Source organism: Salmo salar, chromosome ssa10, assembly GCF_905237065.1.
Source record: "Salmo salar chromosome ssa10, Ssal_v3.1, whole genome shotgun sequence".
In the NCBI taxonomy this organism is placed as follows: Eukaryota; Metazoa; Chordata; class Actinopteri; order Salmoniformes; family Salmonidae; genus Salmo; species Salmo salar.
In genome coordinates, this window is record NC_059451.1 from 33,878,830 (window position 1) to 33,903,948 (window position 25,119).

The window sequence follows — 25,119 nt, forward strand, 5'->3', positions numbered from 1 at the left end:
AGCAGCAGGCTCGTAAGCATTCATTCAAACAGCACTTTTGTGCGTTTTGCCAGCAGCTCTTCGCTGTGTTTCAAGGATTGCGCTGTTTATGACTTCAAGCCTATCAACTCCCAAGATTAGGCTGGTGTAACCGATGTGAAATGGCTAGCCAGTTAGCGGGTGCGCGCTAATAGCGTTTCAAACGTCATTCGCTCTGAGACTTGGAGTAGTTGTTCCCCTTGCTCTGCATGGGTAACGCTGCTTCGTGGGTGGCTGTTGTCGATGTGTTCCTGGTTCGAGCCCAGGTAGGAGCGAGGAGAGGGACGGAAGCTATACTGTTACACTGGCAATACTAAAGTGCTTATAAGAACATCCAATAGTCAAAGGTATATGAAATACAAATCGTATAGAGAGAAATAGTCCTATAATTCCTATAATAACTACAACCTAAAACTTCTTACCTGGGAATATTGAAGACTCATGTTAAAAGGAACCACCAGCTTTCATATGTTCTCATGTTCTGAGCAAGGAACTTAAACGTTTGCTTTCTTACATAGCACATATTGCACTTTTACTTTCTTCTCCAACACTTTGTTTTTGCATTATTTAAACTATTATTTATTTGAGGCTAAATTGATTTTATTGATGTATTATATTAAGTTAAAATAAGTGTTCATTCAGTATTGTTGTAATTGTCATTATTACAAACAACAACAACAACAAAAATTGGCAGATTAATCGGTATCGGCTTTTTTTTGGCCCTCCAATAATTGGTATCGGCGTTGAAAAATCATAATCATAAACATAGCCTTTGTTTTCTTTGAGGCGCCCCAGACGAGTTAGTGAAAAATGTTCTGGTGTGTTTGTAGTATGCCTTGAGCAGGATGTAATTAAACAGCAATGTTAATGTAGAGGACTGACTGTACAATTATCTCCCTCAGAGTATAGACTGCTACACCACAGCTGTAAAAGACCTCAAAGCACACACGCACATGCAGACGCGCAAGCTCTTGTGTGCACACACACACACACACTCCTAGGTCTATTGCTTGGCCCTGTGCCCTGCTCTATTATACAATTCTAAACTTCTATTTAATGAAAGCAGCTCTATAATGTTGTGACACATACTACAGTCCAAGGTCGTTGCATTTCTCAGGACTTGACTGATTTGCTCGCTGTTGCCAAGGTGTTAGTGCTCCATCTCTGCACACCAAATGTTGTCACTGGGTTTCCTAGTAAAATATAATTGGTCGTCTCATTGACATCACACTTTCCCTCAGTGAACCACACCTAGAGTGGGAACAGAACAGTGGAGAGACCCATGGACAACAGAACAGTGGAGAGACCCATGGACAACAGAACAGTGGAGAGACCCATGGACAACAGAACAGTCTCACTCACATCAGAGACAGCAGTAGCAGTTAACGCCACCAACTGGAAACGTACACACACATGCGCACACAACGTTCCCCATACCGTTCCTATGCGAACACTCACCTGGGTTAACCTGCGAGGTGACGTCTCCTAACAGGTAGAGCAGGATGATCAGCGGAAAGTGTCCCCCCCACAGGCACTTCATCCCAAACACACACACACACACACACACACACAGAGGGTCTTCAAACCTGAAATCAATGAGAAAACAACAGTCAGAACATGTCATACAAGTTGAAGTATTTGGACTGTGGTGAAATGAAACAGAGGTTTTAGGGTCTGTATTCGGATTCATGTGGTATATTCAGGCAGTTGGTGCAGTTTCATGTCTTTCCTCCAGAGAACCAGATCATCTGAGAGGTTCAAGGGAAAGCTGCAGCTTTTACTGGAGGAATGGTTTTCATTTGCTCAATAAAGACAATGATTGCTGTCTGAAAGTGGAATTTCCATTCATTCATTATCTTACCATGAGTGAAGAGTGAAAGCATATTAAAATCAAAATGGCAGGGATAATTCAACATTACAGTAGCCAGCTCTGAGTAATAAAACTGTACATAAAACTATACCCATACATCTATGTCACGGTTGTTGTAAGAGACGGACCAAGGCACAGCGTGTGTTGAGGTTCACATATTTATTTAAAGTGAAACTTCTTCAACAAAACAACTAACAAGCAACAAAATGTGACTACGTGGTGCAACAAGCACAAAACCAAACAATATCCCACAAAACACCGGTGGGAAAAAGGCTACCTAAATATGATCCCCAATTAGAGGCAACGATTACCAGCTGCCTCTAATTGGGAACCATACAAAACACCAACAGAAATAATGAACTAGAACACCCCCTAGTCACGCCCCGACTAACTACACCATAGAGAACCAAGGGCTCTCTATGGTCAGGGTGTGACAGTACCCCCCCCAAAGGTGCGGACTTCGGCCGCAAAACCTGAAACCAACTGGGGTGACTAGTGTCGGTGGCGGCTCTGGTGCAGGTCGTAGCCCCCTCCCAGACCCCGGTTCCGGCCATGGCGCCGGGCTGAACACCGTGCCTGGACTGGGCACTGGCGCAGAGGAAGGCTCCGGCCTTGGAGCGGCACTAGATGCCGTGCCTGGACCGGGCACCGGTGCACAGGAAGGCTCCGGCCATGGAACTCGGTTGGCCACCGTGCCTGGACTGGGCACCGGCGCAGAGGAGGCTCCGGCCATGGAACTGGGTTGGCCGCCGTGCCTGGACTGGGCACCGGCGCGGAGGAGGCTCCGGCCTTGGGGCGGGACTGGACGACGTGCCTGGACTGGGCACCGGCGCAGAGGAAGGCTCCTGCCATGAAGCGGGACTGGATGCCGTGCCTGGACTGGGCACCAGCGCAGAGGAAGGCTCCTGCCATGAAGCGGGACTGGACACCGTGCCTGGACTGGGCACCGGCGCCGAGGAAAGCTCCTGCCATGGAGCGGGACTGGACACCGTGCCTGGACTGGGCATCGGCGCAGGTTGCACCGGACTGATGACACGCTCCTCAGGTCGAGTGCAGGGAGCCGGCACAGGACGCTCCGGGCTGGAGAGGCGCACGTGGCACCGGACTGGTGACACGCACTTCAGCGGGAGTGCGGGGAGCTTGCACAGGACATACCGGACTGGGGAGGCGCACTGGAGGCCTGGTGCGTGAAGCCGGTACCGGTGGCACCGGATTGGTGACACGCACTTCAGGGCAAGTGCAGGGAGCTGGCACAGGACGTACCGGACTCGGGAGGCGCACTGGAGGCCTGGTGCGTGGAGCAGGCACAGGTGGCACCGGACTGGTGACACGCACTTCAGGGAGAGTGCGGGGAGCTGGTACAGGACGTACCGGACTGGGGAGGCGCACTGGAGGCCTGGTGCGTGGAGCCAGCACAGGTGGCACCGTACTGTTGACACGCACTTCAGGGAGGGTGCGGGGAGCTGGCACAGGACGCACCAGACTGCTGACAGGATCTTCAGGTCGAATGTTATGCAGAACACACCTGCACAACATCTCTCTCATTCCTCTCTCTCCCAACTTCTCTATCGCCTCCCTGACGGTCTCTGGCTCTTCAGGATGAGTGCGGAGAGCTGGCACAGATGGCACCGGACTGATGACCCGCTCTTCAGGGTGAGTGCGAGGAACCGGCACAGGACATACCGGGCTGGGGAGGCTCACTGGTGGTCTGGTGCGTGGAGCCGGCACAGATGACAATGGACTGATGACACGCTCTTCAGCATGCCCGCACTGCAGCCTACTCCTCGCCAACATCATTCTCCGATATCCCTCCGCACATTGCTCCATCGACTCCCAGGCGGGCTCTGGCTCTGTCCTTGGGTCGACCTACCACTTCTCTATCGCCTCCCTGACAGTCTCTGGCTCTTCCCTCTGCTCAGCCGCCAGCTCCATGTGCCCCCCCCCCAGCAAAATCTTGGGGTTTCTGTGGCCGCGGTCCCCGGCGTCGTCGCTGTCCTTCCATGCTCCTTTGCGACTCCCGCCAAGGAAGGGTCTCGTGTCCTCCCATGACTTCCTCCCATGTCCAAAACTCCTTTACCTCATGCACATGCTGCTTGGTCATCTTTTGGTGGGACATTCTGTCACGGTTGTTGTAAGAGACGGAACAAGGCACAGCGTGTGTTGAGGTCCACATATTTATTTAACGTGAAACTTCTTCAACAAAACAACTAACAAGCAACAAAACGTGACTACGTGGTGCAACAAGCACAAAACCAAACAATATCCCACAAAACACAGGTGGGAAAAGGCTACCTAAATTTGATCCCCAATTAGAGGCAACGATACCAGCTGCCTCTAATTGGGAACCATACAAAACACCAACATAGAAATAATGAACTACAACACCCCGTAGTCACGCCCGACCTACACCATAGAGAACCAAGGGCTCTCTATGGTCAGGGCGTGACAATCTAAAAGTAAATACTTTAACATTCTTTAGTAGTTCTCCATCCCCTGGCTGTGTGTGTAACATTCTTTAGCAGTTCTCCATCCCCTGGCTGTGTGTGTAATATTCTTTAGTAGTTCTCCATCCCCTGGCTGTGTGTGTAATATTCTTTAGCAGTTCTCCATCCCCTGGCTGTGTGTGTAATATTCTTTAGTAGTTCTCCATCCCCTGGCTGTGTGTGTAACATTCTTTAGCAGTTCTCCATCCCCTGGCTGTGTGTGTAATATTCTTTAGTAGTTCTCCATCCCCTGGCTGTGTGTGTAACATTCTTTAGCAGTTCTCCATCCCCTGGCTGTGTGTGTAATATTCTTTAGTAGTTCTCCATCCCCTGGCTGTGTGTGTAATATTCTTTAGTAGTTCTCCATCCCCTGGCTGTGTGTGTAACATTCTTTAGTAGTTCTCCATCCCCTGGCTGTGTGTGTAACATTCTTTAGTAGTTCTCCATCCCCTGGCTGTGTGTGTAACATTCTTTAGCAGTTCTCCATCCCCTGGCTGTGGGTGTAATATTCTTTAGTAGTTCTCCATCCCCTGGCTGTGTGTGTAATATTCTTTAGTAGTTCTCCATCCCCTGGCTGTGTGTGTAATATTCTTTAGTAGTTCTCCATCCCCTGGCTGTGTGTGTAATATTCTTTAGTAGTTCTCCATCCCCTGGCTGTGTGTGTAATATTCTTTAGTAGTTCTCCATCCCCTGGCTGTGTGTGTAATATTCTTTAGTAGTTCTCCATCCCCTGGCTGTGTGTGTAACATTCTTTAGCAGTTCTCCATCCCTTGGCTGTGTGTGTAATATTCTTTAGTAGTTCTTTGTCCCCTGGCTGTGTTTGTGTGTGTGTTAGAGAGGACTTCAGACAGAGGAGGCAGGAATAAATTAAGGCAGCATTTCAGAGAGGGAGGCAGAGAGAGACAGAGAAAGACAGACAGAGGGACAGAGACAGCGAGAGAGAGCGTCAGAAAGAAAGAAAGACAGATCGAGGGACAGAGAGAGAGACAGTGAGAGACACAGGGAGAGGTCCAGCACGCCTCCTCTCTTCAACAGACCCAAACAGCCAATGGTCTAATCTCCTCTTACCTTACAGGAAATGTCGATGTCCACTCACAGTGATCTTTTAGGGATTTACTCTAGTCTCATGTGGTTGTCTGACCTACCACTAATAATGATCCAGTAAAAGGTGTGGGGGGAGAGAGTCGGGGTTGCACATGTAAATGCAGTCTAAGGATGTGGCGATCTCACTGTGTTAATCGCTTCTTATGTAACAAACACCATTTAAAGAAGGAGAACAACTGGAGCAGAATCATTAGTGGTTGTTCTATCTTTGTTTATATAAAAGTGAACATTTCTCTAGCAAGATTGTAATCTTTGGACAGCAACAGTTGGAAGTACCATGTAACAATGTGGTAATGCAATGTCAATACACTGCACCTATACAACTACCATGTAAATTCATAGGGTTTCGGAACATTAGGTAAAGTGGCAGTGTGGTTTTGAAGAGAAAGGCAGAGGGGTGAAGAGTGTACTATGGACTGTATAGAGTTAAGCTGGAGAGATCAGAAAGCCAAAGGGGAGGTTCCCTGGTCTTCATCCTAGGCCAAAGGGGCACGTGTGTGTGTGTGTTTGTGTGTGGGACATTTCCGGCTGTTCATCCCTGGCCAAACAACTTTCTCTTGGCAGTGCGAGGCTGCGTAGGAGTGGCAGATAGATCAACATGTCAGGCTCAAGCAGCACACCACTCCTCACAACCACACACACGCACGCAGGCACACACACACACATGTATGCACACACAGTACACACACACACACACACACACACACACACACACGCACAGGCACACACACACACAGTCTTGTATAACTGACCTTGTGGGGATACTCAATTCATTCCCATTCAAAATCCAATTTTTCCTAACCCCTAACCCTTACTCCAAACTTTACCCTAAACCTAACCTTAAACCTAGCTCCTACCCCTAACCTTAACGCCCCTAGAAATAGCATTTTAACTTGTGGGGACTAACAAAATGTCCCCAGTTCGTAACATTTTTGTTTGTTTACTATACTTATTGGGACTTCTGGTCTCCACAAGTATAGTTAAACATGACCACCCACCCCTCCACTAAACCTCTCCGTGCCCTCTGCAGTAAACATTTACACACATTCACCATCCTCCACACACACTCCCCCCTCCACTAAACCTCTCCGTGCCCTCTGCAGTAAACATTTACACACATTCACCATCCTCCACACACACTCCCCCCTCCACTAAACCTCTCCGTGCCCTCTGCAGTAAACATTTACACACATTCACCATCCTCCACACACACTCCCCCCTCCACTAAACCTCTCCGTGCCCTCTGCAGTAAACATTTACACACATTCACCATCCTCCACACACACTCCCCCCTCCACTAAACCTCTCCGTGCCCTCTGCAGTAAACATTTACACACATTCACCATCCTCCACACACACTCCCCCCTCCACTAAACCTCTCCGTGCCCTCAGCAGTAAACATTTACATACATTCACCATCCTCCACACACACTCCCCCCTCCACTAAACCTCTCCGTGCCCTCTGCAGTAAACATTTACACACATTCACCATCCTCCACACACACTCCCCCCTCCACTAAACTTCTCCGTGCCCTCTGCAGTAAACATTTACACACATTCACCATCCTCCACACACACTCCCCCCTCCACTAAACCTCTCCGTGCCCTCTGCAGTAAACATTTACACACATTCACCATCCTCCACACACACTCACCCCTCCACTAAACCTCTAAGTGCCCTCTGCAGTAAACATTTACACATACTCACCATCCTCCACACACTCACATACCTCTACACCCAGAGACCACACTTACACACTCACACCACCTAGGAACCTCACAATAACCAGGCCACTGCCAGATATCAGTGTAAAAACCTGGAGTTTCATACAGTATAACAGAGTTGTATTCTGGCTGTGGGATACATATTCAGATCTGCCAAGATGGAACTCTGACACCCGACATTACAGAACGACTTCTTCATCTCTATACAGTTCCTAGAAACCAATAGACATTTATGATATCTTAAATTCCAGAATATAAGGAATCCTGCTTTCATGCAAGTCGTCAGACATTCGGCATACGATTTCTAAACCATCCTTCCTCTCACAAATACAATAACATCACTGTAATTATGTTATTGTAATCAGCTAATCACAAAACAGCTGTAAAACTGTACAAACTCTCAACAGCTCCCCTTCACCAACACCCATCGACCTCTGAATGGCCTCATTGTGCATTCACCATCATCAACATACATCATCTAGTTAGTTTCTCCTTCAGAAGTGCTCCATTTCCTGTAGTATCAGATTACAGCCATATCACAGTAAGACACTGGCCTCCTTATAAGGGTAAATATATAGGTGCTAATGCTGGGCTTAAACAGTTAATGAAACGCAAACAGCTGGTGGCTTGTGTCATGTGTTGGGGAGGGAGAGTCAGAAGTATTTACTATGTGGCCAGAGAGAACAGCTCTCATGTAAAAGTGGACAAAAAGATTTTCCATTTACCAAGGCCCTGATCTGTCGAAATACTCTTAAAATCTGTCCTATCTTCCCTTCCTTGAGGTTAACACTGATCTGCATGTGATTGTGTAACAGTTTAACGTGTGCGCGCACACACACACACACACACAAACCTTTCTACAACTTCCTAGTGGTGGTAAAAGTGACTTTCAACATGGCACTGTCATAGGATTCCACCTTTCCAACAAGTCAGTTGGTCAAATGTCTGCCCTGCTAGAGATGCCCCGGTCAACCATAAGTGTTGTTATTGTGAAGTGGAATCATCTAGGAGCAATAACCACTTGGCCGCAAAGTGGTAGGCCACACAAGCTCACTGAACGGGACCGACAAGTGCTGAAGCGCGTAGCACATAAAATTGGTCTGTCATCGGTTGCAACACTCACTACTGAGTTCCAAACTGCCTCTGGAAGCAACGTCAGCACAAGAACTGTTCGTCAGGAGCTTCATGAAATGTGTTTCCATGGCCGAGCAGCCGTACACAAGTCTAGGATAAAAATGCGCAATGCCAAGCGTCGGCTGGTGTGGTGTAAAGCTCGCCGCCATTGGACTCTGGAGCAGTGGAAACAGGTTCTCTGAAGTGATGAATCACACTTCACCATCTGGCAGTCCGACGGACAAATCTGGGTTTGGTGGATGCCAGGAGAACGCTACCTGCCCGAATGCACAGTGCCAACTGTAAAGTTTGGTAGAGGGGGAATAATGGTCTGGGGCTGTTTTTCATGGTTCGGGCTAAAAAGCCTTCCCAGAAGAGTGGAGGCTGTTATAGCAGCAAAGGGAGGGAGAGAGACGAGGAGGTGTCCACATACTTTTTGTCATGTAGTGTACCTTAACAGAAAATTACTAAAGTAAAAGTAAAAAAAATCACCTGGCAAAATACTAAAAGTCTAAAACTATCTGGTTTTAAACGTACTTACACTACTGGTCAAAAGGTTTAGAACACCTACTCATTCAAGGGTTTTTCTTTATTTTTTACTATTTTCTACATTGTAGAATAATAGTGAAGACATCAAAACTATGAAATAACACATATGGAATCATGTAGTAACAAGAAGTGTTAAACAAATCAAAATATCTTTTATATTTCAGATTCTTCAAAGTAGCCACCCTTTGCCTTGATGACAGCTTTGTACACTCTAGCATTGTCTCAACCAGCTTCACCTGGAATGTTTTTCCAACAGTCTTGAAGGAATTCCCACATATGCTGAGCACTTGTTGGCGGCTTTTCCTTCACTCTGCGGTCCAACTCATCACAAACCATCTCAATTTGGTTGAGGTCAGGGGATTGTGGAGGCCAGGTCATCTGATGCAGCACTCCATCACTCTCCTAATTGGTAAAATAGAGCCTTACACTGCCTGGAGGTGTATTGGGTCATTGTCCTGTTGAATAACAAATGATAGTCCCACTAAGCGCAAACCAGATGGGATGGCGTATCGCTGAAGAATGCTGTGGTAGCCATACTGGTTAAGTGTGCCTTGAATTCTAAATAAATCACTGACAGTGTCACCAGCAAAGCACCCCCACACCATAACACCTCCTCCTTCATGCTTTACAGTGGGAAATACACATTCAGAGATCATCCGTTCACCAACACCGTGTCTCACAAAGACACGGCGGTTGGTACCAAAAGGACACATTTTCACCGGTCTAATGTCCATTGCTCGTGTTTCTTGGCACAAGCAAGTCTCTTCTTATTATTGGTGCCCTTTAGTAGTGATTTATTTTCAGCATTTAGACCATGAAGGCCTGATTCACACATTCTCCCCTGAACAGTTGATGTCTGTTTCTGTTTCTTGAACTCTGTGAAGCATTTATTTGGGCTGCAATTTCTGAGGCAGCTAACTCGAATGAACGTATCCTCTGCAGTAGAGGTAACTCTGGGTCTTCCATTCCTGTGGCAGTCCTCATGAGAGCCAGTTTCATCATAGCGCTTGATGGTTTTTGTGATTGCACAAGAAGAAACGTTCGAAGTTCTTGAAATGTTCCGTATTGACTGACCCTTCATGTCTTAAATTAATGATGGACTTCGTTTCTCATTGCTTATTTGAGCTGTTCTTGCCATAATATGGACTTGGTCTTTTACCAAATAGGGCTATCTTCTGTACACCACCCCTACCTTGTAACAACACAACTGATTGGCTCAAACGAATTAAGAAGGAAAGAAATTCCACAAATTAACTTTTAAGAAGACACATCTCTTAATTGAAATGCATTCCAGGTGACTCCCCCCACACAGAATGCCAAGAGTGTGCAAAGCTGTCATCAAGGCAAAGGGTGGCTACTTTGAAGAATCTCAAATATAAAATATATTTCGATTTGTTTAACACTTTGTGATTCCAAATGTGTTATTTCATAGTTTTGATGTCTTCACTCTTATTCTACAATGTAGAAAATAGTAAAAATAAAGAAAAACCCTTGAATGAGTAGGTGTTCTAAAACCTTTGACCGATAGTGTAAGTACAGTGGTGGAAAAAGTACTCAACTGTCATACTTCAAATTCCTTAAATAAAGCCAACCAGATGGCACGATTTTTTTTTTTTTTTTAATTTACTGACTGCCAAGGGCACACTCCAACACTCAGACATAATTTACAGACACATTATTTGTGTTTAGTAAGTCCGTCAGTTAAGTGGCAGTAGTAATGACAACACGTTATATTGATGTGTGTGTGAATTTGACCATATTGCTGTTCTGCTTGAGCATTCCAAATTTAACAAGTTCTTTTGGGTGTCAGGGAAAATGGATGCGAGTAAAAAGTACATATTTTCTTTAGGAATGTAGTGGAGTAAAAGTTGCCAAAAATACAAATAGTAAAGTACAGATATGCAGAAAAACGAATTAAGTCGTACTTCGAAGTACTTTTTCTTGGTTACTTTACACCACTGCCCCTTCCTCTCTCTCTCTCTCTTAGTAAGAGCTGTATTCTCCATCCAGGTAGGTATCTGCATGGAGCGTAGGGCTGTTGTCTCATAACAAGGCTTTGCTATGGTAACATCAGAGCAGGCTCTGACACACAGGACACAGGGTTATGGGCTGTCTCACATTCACCATTATGGAAAACTTCTGCTCATTCTCATTTCATAGCAGCATGGAACACTTATCCACTCACCAGTATCGTTTTAAACTCGAATTCCTTTTTCTTATGATAGTTATCAAGTCCAAATTGCCATTTTCGGTAAATGTTTTTGCAATGTCTGTAAAAGTTTGCTGACATATTAGGAGCTGAGATCAAGCATTCAGTAATGATCAGTGAGTAACTCTTCTTGACAATGTTTTATTCTGATGCAGCAAACTATTGAGAATAGTGTTTCTACAGTCCAACGGTTGAGCTGCTGTTCAGTTACACTCACCTCTCACTGACAGGCTGTCAGGACTGGAGAGAGAGGGAGTGGAGAGAGAAGAAAAGAGCACAGGTACAGTATGTCCACAGGTCAGAGATGACCGCTGCATAAGCCCGACCTCTCACCTCACCTCACTGATTAAAATACTTCCTGACTAAAATGAGGTGGAGAGGATCTAGATCGGACTATTCCCCCCCAGCTCTTCAGGGTCCAACTAACTCTATCATTCTTCAGCTATACTGGAGGCCCTATAGACAGCAGAGAGATTTGTTGGATCTTCTGATCTGGAGGTAAATTCAGGGGAGTAGAGGGAGACAGGGGAGGAGACAGAAATATTACTGTGCTTAAAAGCTTTCATGAATGTTTTTACTTTTCATGAAAGTTTTATTTTGAAGATTGGATCAGAAATGTTCTCACTATCATCATGCTCTGTCACTCCCTCTTGCTTTTATTTAACTCAAAATGTATGTTCATGTAAAGTGAAGTTAGTGGGTTGAAGTTGTACAGAGCAGCAACTTAGTCTGCTGTTCCTGAATATGAAGACCAGAACGTTGCTTATGGTGCTGGGAAAAAGAACGTTCTCCAAAACTATTGGTTCCCCCCAGGCTCAGAACAGGAAGTGGTCAAGGACAGATACTCCTGTCAGAAAACCACAGACTGGGCTTTATGGGGCTAGAATTGGGAAATCTTTATTCAGCTCCAGATATCATGAACTGGCTGCACTGGACAGAAACTTTTATGTTGACTGTGTGGAGACAGACACATATCAAGACGTGAGCACTGTCTGTGAACTGAAACGGTCTGTGAACTGAAACGGTCTGTGAACTGAAACGGTCTGTGAACTGAAACGGTCTGCTACTACTGATCAAACCGTGCGCACTGTATTTTGTACAAGGTGGGACTGAGAAGAGAGGGGATGTGGGTTTTATGCTGTTTGCACAGGGGTTTTGGATGTGCAGAAACAAATCATCTTCTCCTGGAAAGACTTCCTCTCCTTCCCTCGTCCTCTCACGGTCATAGAGGGCTGATGGTCCTTGCACCATGGGAGAACCGGTAGAGTCAACACACAGAGGTGCCCTGCTCTGGTCCCCTGTCCTGGTCCCCTGCTCTGCCCGCCTGCCCTGGTCCCCTGCCTTGGTCCCCTGCCTTGGTCCCCTGCCTTGGTCCAATGCTCTTCCCTGGACCCCTGTCCAGCCCCTGCCCCGCCCTGGTACGTTGCCCTAGTTCCCTGCCCTGGTCCCCTAACCTCGTCCTCTGCCCTGGTCCCCTGCCCTGCCCTGGTCCCCTGCCCTGGTCCCTTGCCGGGTCCTGTCCTCTGCCCTGCTCCTCTGCCCTGCTCCTCTGCCCTGCTCCTCTGCCCTGCTCCTCTGCCCTGCTCCTCTGCCCTGGTCCTCTGATGTGCGATGTGAATAACATTTGCTCCAGACTTTTCATGGGGTGATCAGCTCAATAACGGCAAAGGATGACAGCAAAATGGAAGCAAAGTGAAAAATGTTTATGCAACTAAGATAATTTGATAGTGTAGGAACAACTGTTGAATATACTTGTAAAAGTAAGTCTATGTACAGTATTCTGTGCATGGAGGAGAGCTGAATGACAGTAAAGGAAGAGGAATGGAGAGGTTTGATTTACTGTGGAACCAACTGGGCACAACGTGAGACCATTGAGTAAAGTCTGCAATGTGTGTAATTCTGTCTCTGCGTGTGTGTGTGTGTCTCCGTGTGTGTGTGTGCGCATGCTTGCCTGTGTGTGTAGGGTCTGCCTTCCCTCAGCCTGACTGTGTAGTGCGCCAGGCAGGGTAGTTATCTTTTATAGTGGCCAAGTACAGTGAAGTAAAGCTGTACAGACCAATGATAGCAGCCTGAAATCACCAGTCAGCCTTGATTAAAGAGGCATCCCTACAACTTACCCATAACCTGCTCTGAAACACACTACCTGCCACTATACACAGCCTGCTTTGAAACACAGTCAACCACTAGGATGTGAGGTCCTGAATGTTCCTAGTTACACATGAACGAGGAGAAGGCTGAATAAATAAATACAGAATAATATAAACTGTGACCCCTAATTGTTTCTCCTTCTGCACCCCCCTCTTCCTCTTGTATTCAGGTTGTGTAAACCATTTTTTTTAAATACAGAATCTAACCTTTCCTAACCTATCCTATGATGTGGCTTCAGGAAGTGTCATGATTGTGCAAATCGGAGCTGAGATCTTTACATCTTTCCCTGTACATTAATACACCACAGAGCTTGACTGAAAGATATCTGCCTCTGAAACAGACTGTTAGACAGAGAAGAGAAAAAGCAGAGAGATTATCTGAAAGCTATAATTTACTCCCAAATTCAGTTAGTGTTGAGATCTGGTAGTGATTAGTGGGCTAAGAGGGTGACACCCACGCACACACCCACACATCACCGGGGGCAAACTACCTGCTCTCCAGGACACCTACAGCACCCGATGTCACAGGAAGGCCAAAAAGATCATCAAGGACAACAACCACCCGAGCCACTGCCTGTTCACCCTGCTATCATCCAGAAGGCGAGGTCAGTACATGTGCATCAAGGCTGGGACAGAGAGACTGAAAAACAGCTTCTATCTCAAGGCCATCAAACTGTTAAATAGCCATCACTAGCCGGCTTACCCTAAGTTACGCAACCCTGCACCTTAGAGGCTGCTGCCCTATATAAATAGACTTGAAATCACTGGCCACTTTAATAAATGGAACACTAGCCAATTTAATAATGTCTTAATATCTTGCAGTACCCATCTCATATGTATATTAGTGGTTGACCGATTAATCGGAATGGCCGATTAATTGGGGCCGATTTCAAGTTTTCATAACAATCGCCAATCGGTATTTTTGGCCACCAATTTGCCGATTTAAAAAAAAAAAATTATTTTATTTTTACACACATTTATTTAACTAGGCAAGTCAGATTAAGAACACATTCTTATTTACAATGACGGCCTAGAAACGGGGGTTAACTGCCTGGATTCGTTTTTGCAACCTTCGGTTACCAGTCTAACGCTCTAACCACCTGCCTTACATTGCACTCCACAAGGATTAACAGGCTGACTACCTGTTACGCGAGGGCAGCAAGAAGCAAAGGTAAGTTGCTAGCTAGCATTAGACTTATAAAAAACTATCAATCTTAATTAACATAATCACTAGTTAACTACACATGATTGATGATATTACAGGTATATCTAACGTGTCCTGTGTTGCATATAATCGATGCGGTGCCTGTTAATTTTCATTGAATCACAGCCTACTTCGACATTGCGAAAAAAGTACTGTCGTTGCACCAATGTACCTAACCATAAACATCAATGCCTAACAGAAATATTTAGACTTAGCCACCCGTTAGATAAAATACGGAACGGTTCCGTATGTCACTGAAAGAAAAAAACTTTTGTTTTCGAGATGATAGTTTCCGGATTCGACCATATTAATGACCTAAGGCTTGTATTTCTGTGTGTTTATTATATTATAATTAAGTCTATGATTTGATAGAGCAGTCTGACTGAGCGGTGGTAGGCAGCAGCAGGCTCGTAAGCATTCATTCAAACAGCCCTTCGCTGTGCTTCAAGCATTGCGCTGTTTATGACTTCAACCTGGGTTGGTATAATTTGTGGAACGTTCCAACAGGAATCTATTCCAAAAAGTTCGTAAATAACAAGGTTTCCAAAAAACAACAAATACAAAGTTGTATAGCGGCAGAATAAGATACCGGGTAGGGAGTGATCTATTTCATTGCGTTTTTCACTCATCACGTTTATTCCGAAAAATGTCTGTCCTCACATGTCTGTTTGCCTATGGACAAACATTAAGAATAAGCTACGTGGTGAGTTGATGCCTATTCGGCAGCTAGTTAGCTAGGTTTGTATGCGTTGCTACTTTGTATGCGTTGTTGGTTGGCAACCTTTTACTTTACGTTTTTTGGAACAGATTCCTGTTGGAACGTTCCACAAATTATACCCACCCCTTCAAGCCTATCCCAAGATTAGGCTGGTGTAACCGATGTGAAATGGCTAGCTAGTTAGCCGGGTGCACGCTAATAGCGTTTCAAACGTCACTCGCTCTGAGACTTGGAGTAGTTGTTTCCCTTTCCTCTGCATGGGTAACGCTGCTTCGAGGGTGGCTGTTGACGATGTGTTCCTGGTTCAAGCCCAGGTAGGAGCGAGGAGAGGGACGGAAGCTATACTGTTACACTGGCAATACTAAAGTGCTTATAAGAACATCCAATAGTCAAAGGTATATGAAATACAAATCGTATAGCGAGAAATTGTCCTATAATTCCTATAATAACTACAACCTAAAACTTCTTACCTGGGAATATTGAAGACTCATGTTAAAAGGAACCACTAGCTTTCATATGTTCCCATGTTCTGAGCAAGGCACTTAAACATTAGCTTTCTTACATGGCACATATTGCACTTTTACTTTCTTCTCCAACACTTTGTTTTGCATTATTTAAACCAAATTGAACAGGTTTCATTATTTATTTGAGGCTAAATTGATTTTATTGATGTATTATATTAAGTTAAAATAAGTGTTCATTCAGTATTGTTGTAATTGTCATGACTACAAAAAATAATCGTCCGATTAATCGGCATCGGCTTTTTTGGGCCTCCAATAATCGGTATCGGCGTTGAAAAATCATAATCGGTCGACCTCTAATGTATATACTGTATCCTATACTATTCTACTGTATCTTAGTCTATGCCGCTCTGACATTGCATGTCCATATATTTTTATACTCTTAATTCCATTCCTTTACTAGATTTGTGTGTATTAGGTATATGTTGTGTAATTGTTATTTTTTACTTGTTAGATATTATTGCACTGTGTATGTGTATGTGACCAATACAATTTGATTTGACACACACACACACACACGCACATGCAAACATACAATTATATCCACAAACTATTCTTCTCTGGAAAACATCAAAAATCTAAAAATGTTGAAGGGTATAAACGTACAAGCTATGGCTGGTTACATTCCTGCACAACAAGAGCAATGCAACCTGGGCAGGCAGGCAAATTAACAGAAAGTAAAACAATGCAGAGAGCATTTTATTGGCCATGCGTTCATTAGCTGGAGCTGTGTATGTGTGTGTATGTAGCCATACGCTAGACAAGCTACCATGACCAGCCACATGAGCTTCTGATTACAGCCCCTCTAGTTTCCCCTTAAGCCCATAACATAACATCCCATAGCAGAGATTTCATTTTGATGGGAATGCATGAAATCCTAATCAAATGTAGTTGTTTTTTTATCCAAAACCAGAGCCAGGTGGAGGCATGTAAAAAATAGGCTGTAAAGTTTCAGACTGTGACACAAGCGCGCCACGCATGCACTCACACGAGAGGCGGGAGGGAGAGGAAACACTGGAGAACACAAGACTCTATTATGTGCGTTTATGTGTAATGATAATGTGTGACACATGGCAGGGAGGGGGAGAAGGGAAGATTATATACAATGATGGCCGGTCCATATGTGCTACCTAGGATGATAATGTAAGGATGAAGTCCAAATCAACAACACAATTGTAGGGTTCTGTGTGACACACACTCAAACACTACACACTCTCAATTGGTGTCACTACCAGCCCTGATACTAGTGACCCTCTCCCTGACTGTCTGGCTGGTAAGACTATCTGGACTGTATTCAGCGTTAATGATACCCAGCTGGGCTTAACGAGACCTGAGAGAGACTGAGGGGAAGAGTCAGAGAGAGAGTAGAGAGGAAAAGAGAGAAAGTAGAGAGAGAAAGACAAAGCAAGAAAGAGAGAAAGACAAAGCAAGAAAGAGAGAAAGAGAGGGAGAGGAGAAAAACGAGAGAGGTTTTTAACTGAACCCTCAGTATTGGATGGAGTTTTCAGAGTTAAATGAAGCCCTGTGGAAACTCAACGGTCAGGTCCAAGAAGTTATTTTCCATTTCCCCCCATAACAGCAGCAGTCAGTCTGCTGGACCATGGTGCTTAAATCCTCTCAGAGCCCCAGACCCACTCCACTCTGCCTTTCCCCATCCATCTCAATCCTTTACCACTCAACTAAATCCATTCATGTCAATATTACCACTTAAAATGCAACTACAGCTGCTTCATTAAATTACCCAACTGCTGCTGCTTCAATAAATTACCCAACTACTGCTGCTTCAATAAATTACCCAACTACTGCTGCTTCAATAAATTACCCAACTGCTGCTGCTTCAATAAATTACCCAACTGCTGCTGCTTCAATACATTACCCAACTGCTGCTGCTTCAATAAATTACCCAACTGCTGCTGCTTCAATAAATTACCCAACTGCTGCTGCTTCAATAAATTACCCAACTGCTGCTGCTTCAATAAATTACCCAACTGCTGCTGCTTCAATCAATTACCCAACTGCTGCTGCTTCAATCAATTACCCAACTACTGCTGCTTCAATCAATTACCCAACTACTGCTGCTTCAATCAATTACCCAACTGCTGCTGCTTCAATAAATTACCCAACTGCTGCTGCTTCAATAAATTACCCAACTGCTGCTGCTTCAATCAATTACCCAACTGCTGCTGCTTCAATCAATTACCCAACTGCTGCTGCTTCAATCAATTACCCAACTGCTGCTGCTTCAATAAATTACCCAACTGATGCTGCTTCAATAAATTACCCAACTGATGCTGCTTCAATAAATTACCCAACTACTGCTGCTTCAATAAATTACCCAACTACTGCTGCTTCAATAAATTACCCAACTTCTGCTGCTTCAATAAATTACCCAACTGCTGCTGCTTCAATAAATTACCCAACTGCTGCTGCTTCAATAAATTACCCAACTTCTGCTGCTTCAATAAATTACCCAACTGCTGCTGCTTCAATAAATTACCCAACTGCTGCTGCTTCAATAAATTACCCAACTACTGCTGCTTCAATAAATTACTCAACTACTGCTGCTTCAATAAATTACCCAACTGCTGCTGCTTCAATAAATTACCCAACTACTGCTTGCAAATGTAACACTACTACTGCTACTACAAATATCTCCCCGGTCACACTTTATTTGGATAGTCCCATACAGATGATCCACAGATGGTCATACTATACAAACTTTCCGTTGATAAGCAACTGGTTTATAATTAGGGTTAACGTAAGGGTTAAGTTTACAGTTAGTGTAAGGGTTAAGTTTAAGATTAGGATAAGGGCTAGGGTTAGTGGAGTTAGTTGAAATGTTGGTGACAGTTATTGAACGTCTACTGAACATCTACAAACATCTCCTTGGGACAATCCAAATAATGTGTTACCTCTCCACTTCTAAAAACACCACCATAAGTACTGTTCTATTACTACGCTACGTCTGAGTGGTTTCAAGCTGTCAAGACATCTCTCCCAAGACACTGTTTCCTTGAATATCGTACTGCTTATTCATGATACTCAACAAAATGTTCCATTCTGAAGTAGTAGTCACGAGCGAGAGAGAGAGCCGAGATATTTCTCTCTAACGTTTTCCTGTTGTTTTCAGGTTCTTGCCAATCCATCCATCTGTGTGAGGCGTTAAGAGACCAGCTCCGTCTCGTCGGTCTTGCCTCTGTTTTTCTCTTTCCTCTCTCTCCATCCACTCAAGGCATATTCCCACTCAAAGCAAAGTCATTATTTTTTATTAATCTCTTTCTTCACTATGTTCTCATCATGTTGACCTCAAAACTGAACCAGCAAGAGACAAACAACTTCAACCTAGTTTGCTAAGCGTTGATCACGGACCAGTTTAGACGTTTGGGTGGTTGTGATATTTATGTACACTGGTACTTAGAGTGGGACAAGACTGAGTATGACTGTGCATACTAACCAGTAGTTCACCCTGTCTTTAAATATAACACATTATTTGTATAGTCCATCTGTAGACGCTTTACAGACTATCATTAACATTTTAACCAACTATCTACTAACCCCAACTCTAGCTCTAACCCTAACCTTAACCCTTAACCTATCCTCTGCCGAGTCCCCAACAACAGGATGTTCCGGTTTTCAGGGGAAATGGAAAGAGAGCCTGGGACACTACTTCTGCTTTTGGACATTAACAAGGGGCTCGTTTGAGTGGTAAGGTGAAAACAAACCGTCTGTAGACGAAAGTTGAGGAGTGAAGTCGGGTGGGGTCCATCTGCGACAGCCAAGAGTCGGACACTGATGTGGTTTTCCAACAGCAAGACTCAGTGCGGTGTTGACATTACAAAGACAAACTTGTATAAACAATGTCAAAATAAACATGTCTCCAACCCCCATATCACACACTCATGAAGTGAAAAGATAGGTGTGTACATTGTACAATAAATTGGTGTGAGAGAGCCTCAAACATCACATTAATTTGCTCATATCCATGTATACACGAATTGGGGAAAGTTGGTTCCTTTTTCAGTCACATCTTTGGTCACGTTTGCATGGGTCAAACAAAATCACCCTAATGATTGGTTGACAATAGATCCTCCAACAATGCAGGCGATGGCTGCAGGATAAGGTTGGTGAAGAGCAACTGCAGAAACTTGCAGTCGACTGCAGTCAAAACGTCATGGCCTTTGATCACATGATTTTTGTAAAGTTCATGCAGTTGACATGTAGGCGTATGCCAGACAACACCCCTTTTTTCTCCCCAATTTTGTGGTATCCAATTGGTAGTAGTTCAGTCTTGTCTCATCGCTGCAACTCCCGTATGGACTCGGGAGAGGCGAAGGTCGAGAGCCATTTGTCCTCCGAAACCCAACCAAGCCGCACTGCTTCTTGACACAATGCCCATCCAACCCGGAAGCCAGCCGCACCAATGTGTCAGAGGAAACACCGTACACCTGGCGACCGTGTCAACGTGCACTGCGCCCGGCCCGCCACAGGAGTCACTAGTGCGCGATGAGACAAGGACATCCCTGCCGGCCAAACCCTCCCTAACCCGGACGACGCTGGGCCAATTGTAAGCCGCCCCATGGGCCTCCCGGTCGCGGCCGGCTGCGACAGAGCCTGGACTCGAACCCAGAATCTCTAGTGACACAGCTAGCACTGCGATGCCGTGCCTTAGACCACTGCGCCACTCGGGAGGCCCTATGCCGGACAATTTTTATCCCCATAATGCAACACACTTTGAAAGGCGGTGACCACTGACTTGACAAAAGTGATCCGCTCAAACGCACCCAAGGCGACACTCCTCCACATTTACTGGATTGGTTGAACAGTGCAGAAGAGAACCTCGCAGACAGTTTTTTTCAAATTATTTTTAAGACCAGTATGTAGGGGATCTATACTGAACAAAAATATAAACTCCCTAGTGGGTTGGCCTGGCTCCCAAGTGGGTTGGTCTATTCCCTCCCAGGCCCACCCATGGCCTATTCCCTCCCAGGCCCACCCACCTGCGAAATCCATAGATTAGGGCCTAATTTATTTATTTAAATGGACTGTTTTCCTTCTATGAACTGTAACTCAGTCAAATCTTTGAAATTGTTGCATGTTGCATTTATATTTTTGCTCAGTATAGTTTCTGCTGTTTCTTATACCCCTGCTAGGTTAGTTTACCTAAACCCTAACCCTAGCCTTAACCCTAAACCTTATTCAAAGGATGTTTTCACACATGGTCCCTTTCAGCCAATATTCGTGAACTCAGTGCAGTTTGCTTCATTTTTTGTGTGCAGTGTGAACACTCAAAAGGAACTCCGGACTAGAGGTCGACCGATTAATCGGAATGGTCGATTAATTAGGGCCGATTTCAAGTTTTCTTAACAATCGGTAATCAGCATTTTTGGACACCGATTATGGCCGATTACATTGCACTCCACGAGGAGACTGTGTGGCAGGCTGACCACCTGTTATGCGAGTGCAGCAAGGAGCCAAGGTAAGGTGCTAGCTAGCATTAAACTTATCTTATAAAAAACAATCAATCTTAACATAATCACTAGTTAACTACACATGGTTGATGATATTACTAGTTTATCTAGCTTGTCCTGCGTTGCATATAATGGATGTGGTGCCTGTTAATTTGTCATTGAATCGCAGCCTACTTTGCCAAACGGGTGATATAACAAGCGCATTCGCGAAAAAAATCACTGACGTTGCACCAATGTGTACCTAACCATAAACATCAATGCCTTTCTTAAAATCGAATACACAAGTATATATTTTTAAACCTGCATATTTAGTTAATATTGCCTGCTAACATGAATTTCTTTTAACTAGGGAAATTGTGTCACTTCTCTTGCGTTCTGTGCAAGCAGAGTCAGGGTATATGCAGCAGTCTGGGCTGCCAGGCTCGTTGCGAACTGCGCTAAGACCATTTATTCCTAACAAAGACCGTAATTAATTTGCCAGAATTTTACATAATTATGGCATAACATTGAAGGTTGTGCAATGTAACAGCAATATTTAGACTTATGGATGCCACCCGTTAGATAAAATACGTAACGGTTCCGTATTTCACTGAAATAATAAATGTTTTGTTTTCGAAATGATAGTTTCCGGATTTGACCATATTAATGACCTAAGGCTCGTATTTCTGTGAGTTATTATATTATAATTAAGTCTATGATTTGATAGAGCAGTCTGACTGAGCGGTGGTAGTCCTATAATAACAACCTAAAACTTCTTACCTGGAATATTGAAGACTCATGTTAAAAGGAACCACCAGCTTTCATATGTTCTCATGTTCTGAGTACATTTGCTTTTTTTAAACCTGAGAATTTAAAGAGGACTGAGATCAGTTATTTTAAAAAGGACTATATGTGAAAACACCCTTTAAGCCTAACCCTAACTTTAGCAAGCAGTTTCTTATCAACAGATAGTTTGTTGATAGTATGACCATCTGTAGAGCACCTACAGATGGACTTTCCGGACTATCCAAATAAAGTGTGACGCATAAGAGTACATCAAAATTGTATACTATGGAATATGCTGCCAGCGAGGGGCCTGATCTGTATGGGCTCAGTCAGACATGGACCTACGGCAGGCAGGCAAGTCCATGTAAGCACTGGGTGCCTCTGCTGTGTTTTGAAAGGAGTTGAAATTACACCCTGACCCTGCTGGTTCAGTAGTGTGTCATTACATCTCTACCTCTGTACAGTGAGGGAAAAAAGTATTTGATCCCCTGCTGATTTTGTACATTTGCCCACTGACAAAGAAATGATCAGTCTATCATTTTAATGGTAGGTTTATTTGAACAGTGAGAGACAGAATAACAACAAAAACATCCAGAAAAACGCATGTCAAAAATTTTATAAATTGATTTGCATTTTAATGAGGGAAATAAGTATTTGACCCCCTCTCACTCAGAAAGATTTCTGGTTCCCAGGTGTCTTTTATACAGGTAACGAGCTGAGATTAGGAGCACACTCTTAAAGGGAGTGCTCCTAATCTCAGTTTGTTACCTGTATAAAGACACCTGTCCACAGAATCAATCAATCAATCAGATTCCAAACTCTCCACCATGGCCAAGACCAAAGAGCTCTCCAAGGATGTCAGGGACAAGATTGTAGACCTACACAAGGCTGGAATGGGCTACAAGACCATCGCCAAGCAGCTTGGTGAGAAGGTGACAACAGTTGGTGCGATTATTTGCAAATGGAAGAAACACAAAATAACTGTCAATCTCCCTCGGCCTGGGGCTCCATGCAAAATCTCATCTCGTGGATTAGCTTTGATCTTGAGAAAGGTGAGGAATCAGCCCAGAACTACACGGGAGGATCTTGTCAATGATCTCAAGGCAGCTGGGACCATAGTCACCAAGAAAACAATTGGTAGCACACTACACCGTGAAGGACTGAAATCCTGCAGCGCCCGCAAGGTCCCCTTGCTCAAGAAAGCACATATACATGCCCGTCTGACGTTTGAATGATTCAGAGGACATCTGGGTGAAAGTGTTGTGGTCAGATGAGACCAAAATGGAGCTCTTTGGCATAAACTCAACTCGCCGTGTTTGGAGAAGGAGGAATGCTGCCTATGACCCCAAGAACACCATCCCCACCGTCAAACATGGAGGTGGAAACATTATGCTTTGGGGGTGTTTTTCTGTTAAGGGGACAGGACAACTTCACCGCATCAAAGGGACGATGGACGGGGCCATGTACCGTAAAATCTTGGGTGAGAACCTCCTTCCCTCAGCCAGGGCATTGAAAATGGGTCGTGGATGGGTATTCCAGCATGACAATGACCCAAAACACAACAAAGGAGTGGCTCAAGAAGAAGCACATTAAGGTCCTGGAGTGGCCTAGCCAGTCTCCAGACCTTAATCCCATAGAAAATCTGTGGAGGGAGCTGAAGGTTCGAGTTGCCAAACGTCAGCCTCGAAACTTAATGACTTGGAGAAGATCTGCAAAGAGGAGTGGGACAAAATCCCTCCTGAGATGTGTGAAAACCTGGTGGCCAACTACAAGAAACGTCTGACCTCTGTGATTGCCAAGAAGGGTTTTGCCACCAAGTACTAAGTCATGTTTTGCAGAGGGGTCAAATACTTATTTCCCTCATTAAAATGCAAATGAATTTATAACATTTTTGACATGCGTTTTTCTGGATTTTTTTGTTGTTATTCTGTCTCTCACTGTTCAAATAAACTTACCATTAAAATTATAGACTGATCATTTCTTTGTCAGTGGGCAAACGTACAAAATCAGCAGGGGATCAAATACTTTTTTTCCCTCACTGTATCTGGACAGACTCTGAGGTCCCAGGGGGAAGGAGGGAGAGAGGGAGGCAGGGATGGAGAGATAAAGAGAGTGAGGGAGGAGTTGCTAATTGAAATGATATGTCTATTCCTCTGATAACTTAAAGCACATGTTGAGAGCTGGAAGAGAGATGTCAGGACTGGCTATTACCATCAGTGAGGTCATGAACCTGGCTCAACACACACTCTCACATACCCACTCACACCCTGCCAGGAATGGCTAAGGGGTCACACCACATGCCTCACCACCTTGACCTCCCCAGAACAACTGTCCTTTATGACTCTGTGGCAGGGGCGGTTCTGGGGGGGAGGGCCAGTGCCCCTGTGACAACAATTTTTGGACCTCCTTGTGGCCCCCCTAAATGTGGAGTATGAAATAATTTTTACATAACAAATTTTTGCTATCGTTCTTTTTTTTCATCCGTTATTAGACAGTGGCAACGCGGAACACTAATGATTATGAACATGGTCTTTTGCCTGCTAATGCCTGCAATGCAGTGAAGAAAACGATATGACAACAATAACGTCTAATGTAACTGGCCCTCTAACAGTACAACTGGCCCCAGCTTGGCCCCCCCCAGTTGAAATGGTCTGTATGAAATGGTCTTAGATCCTGTATGAGTCATGACTATGTATATATGATAATTATTTGAGAGAAAAGTGATTGTGTTTCGTCCCCACATCAAAATGGCTAAATTTAGCCTCTGTTAGGATTGGATCTGTCACCCACATACCATCTACATACCACCTACGTAATACCTATATACTGCCTGCATGACACAAGAGGACAAGGATAGACACACAAATATGCATGGTATGTATGATAATGCCAAGCCAAAATAATGTATCAGGGCCAGGAACTCAAGTGGTCTACAGTTGCTCAACTTTTCCAAAACAGAGTGAACAAATGGCCAGAAAAACAAAGCGCAACAAGTTGTCTCTGGGGTTTGAACTCGATGCACGAAAGTGAAAAAGCCTCAAGCTATTTCTGCATTAGTTCCACTGCTGCTTCTCCAGACAATAAAACAAGACTTTCAATATCCCTCTATCAAATGGGGAAGCACAACATCTTTTTTGCAGTCAACATTTTTAAAGAGATGTCGTTTTAAACTAAACTAGATACAGTATAATACAGTATGAGTGTAATGGCCTCTGTGTTTTGCAG

General features: G+C 44.5%; 1 protein-coding gene across 4 annotated transcripts in view; it reads right to left on the reverse strand.

Moving 5' to 3' along the window:
• Positions 1 to 25,119, reverse strand: part of LOC106560289 (discoidin domain-containing receptor 2) — a 50,071-nt gene that overhangs the window by 24,476 nt on the left and 476 nt on the right. For all 4 annotated transcript variants that reach the window (XM_045687695.1, XM_014123040.2, XM_014123041.2 and 1 more), the window contains exon 2: positions 1,477 to 1,604. In XM_045687695.1, the coding sequence (XP_045543651.1) occupies positions 1,477 to 1,558 (82 nt within the window). In that variant the 5' untranslated portion in view covers positions 1,559 to 1,604. The remainder of the gene's footprint in view (positions 1 to 1,476; positions 1,605 to 25,119) is intronic.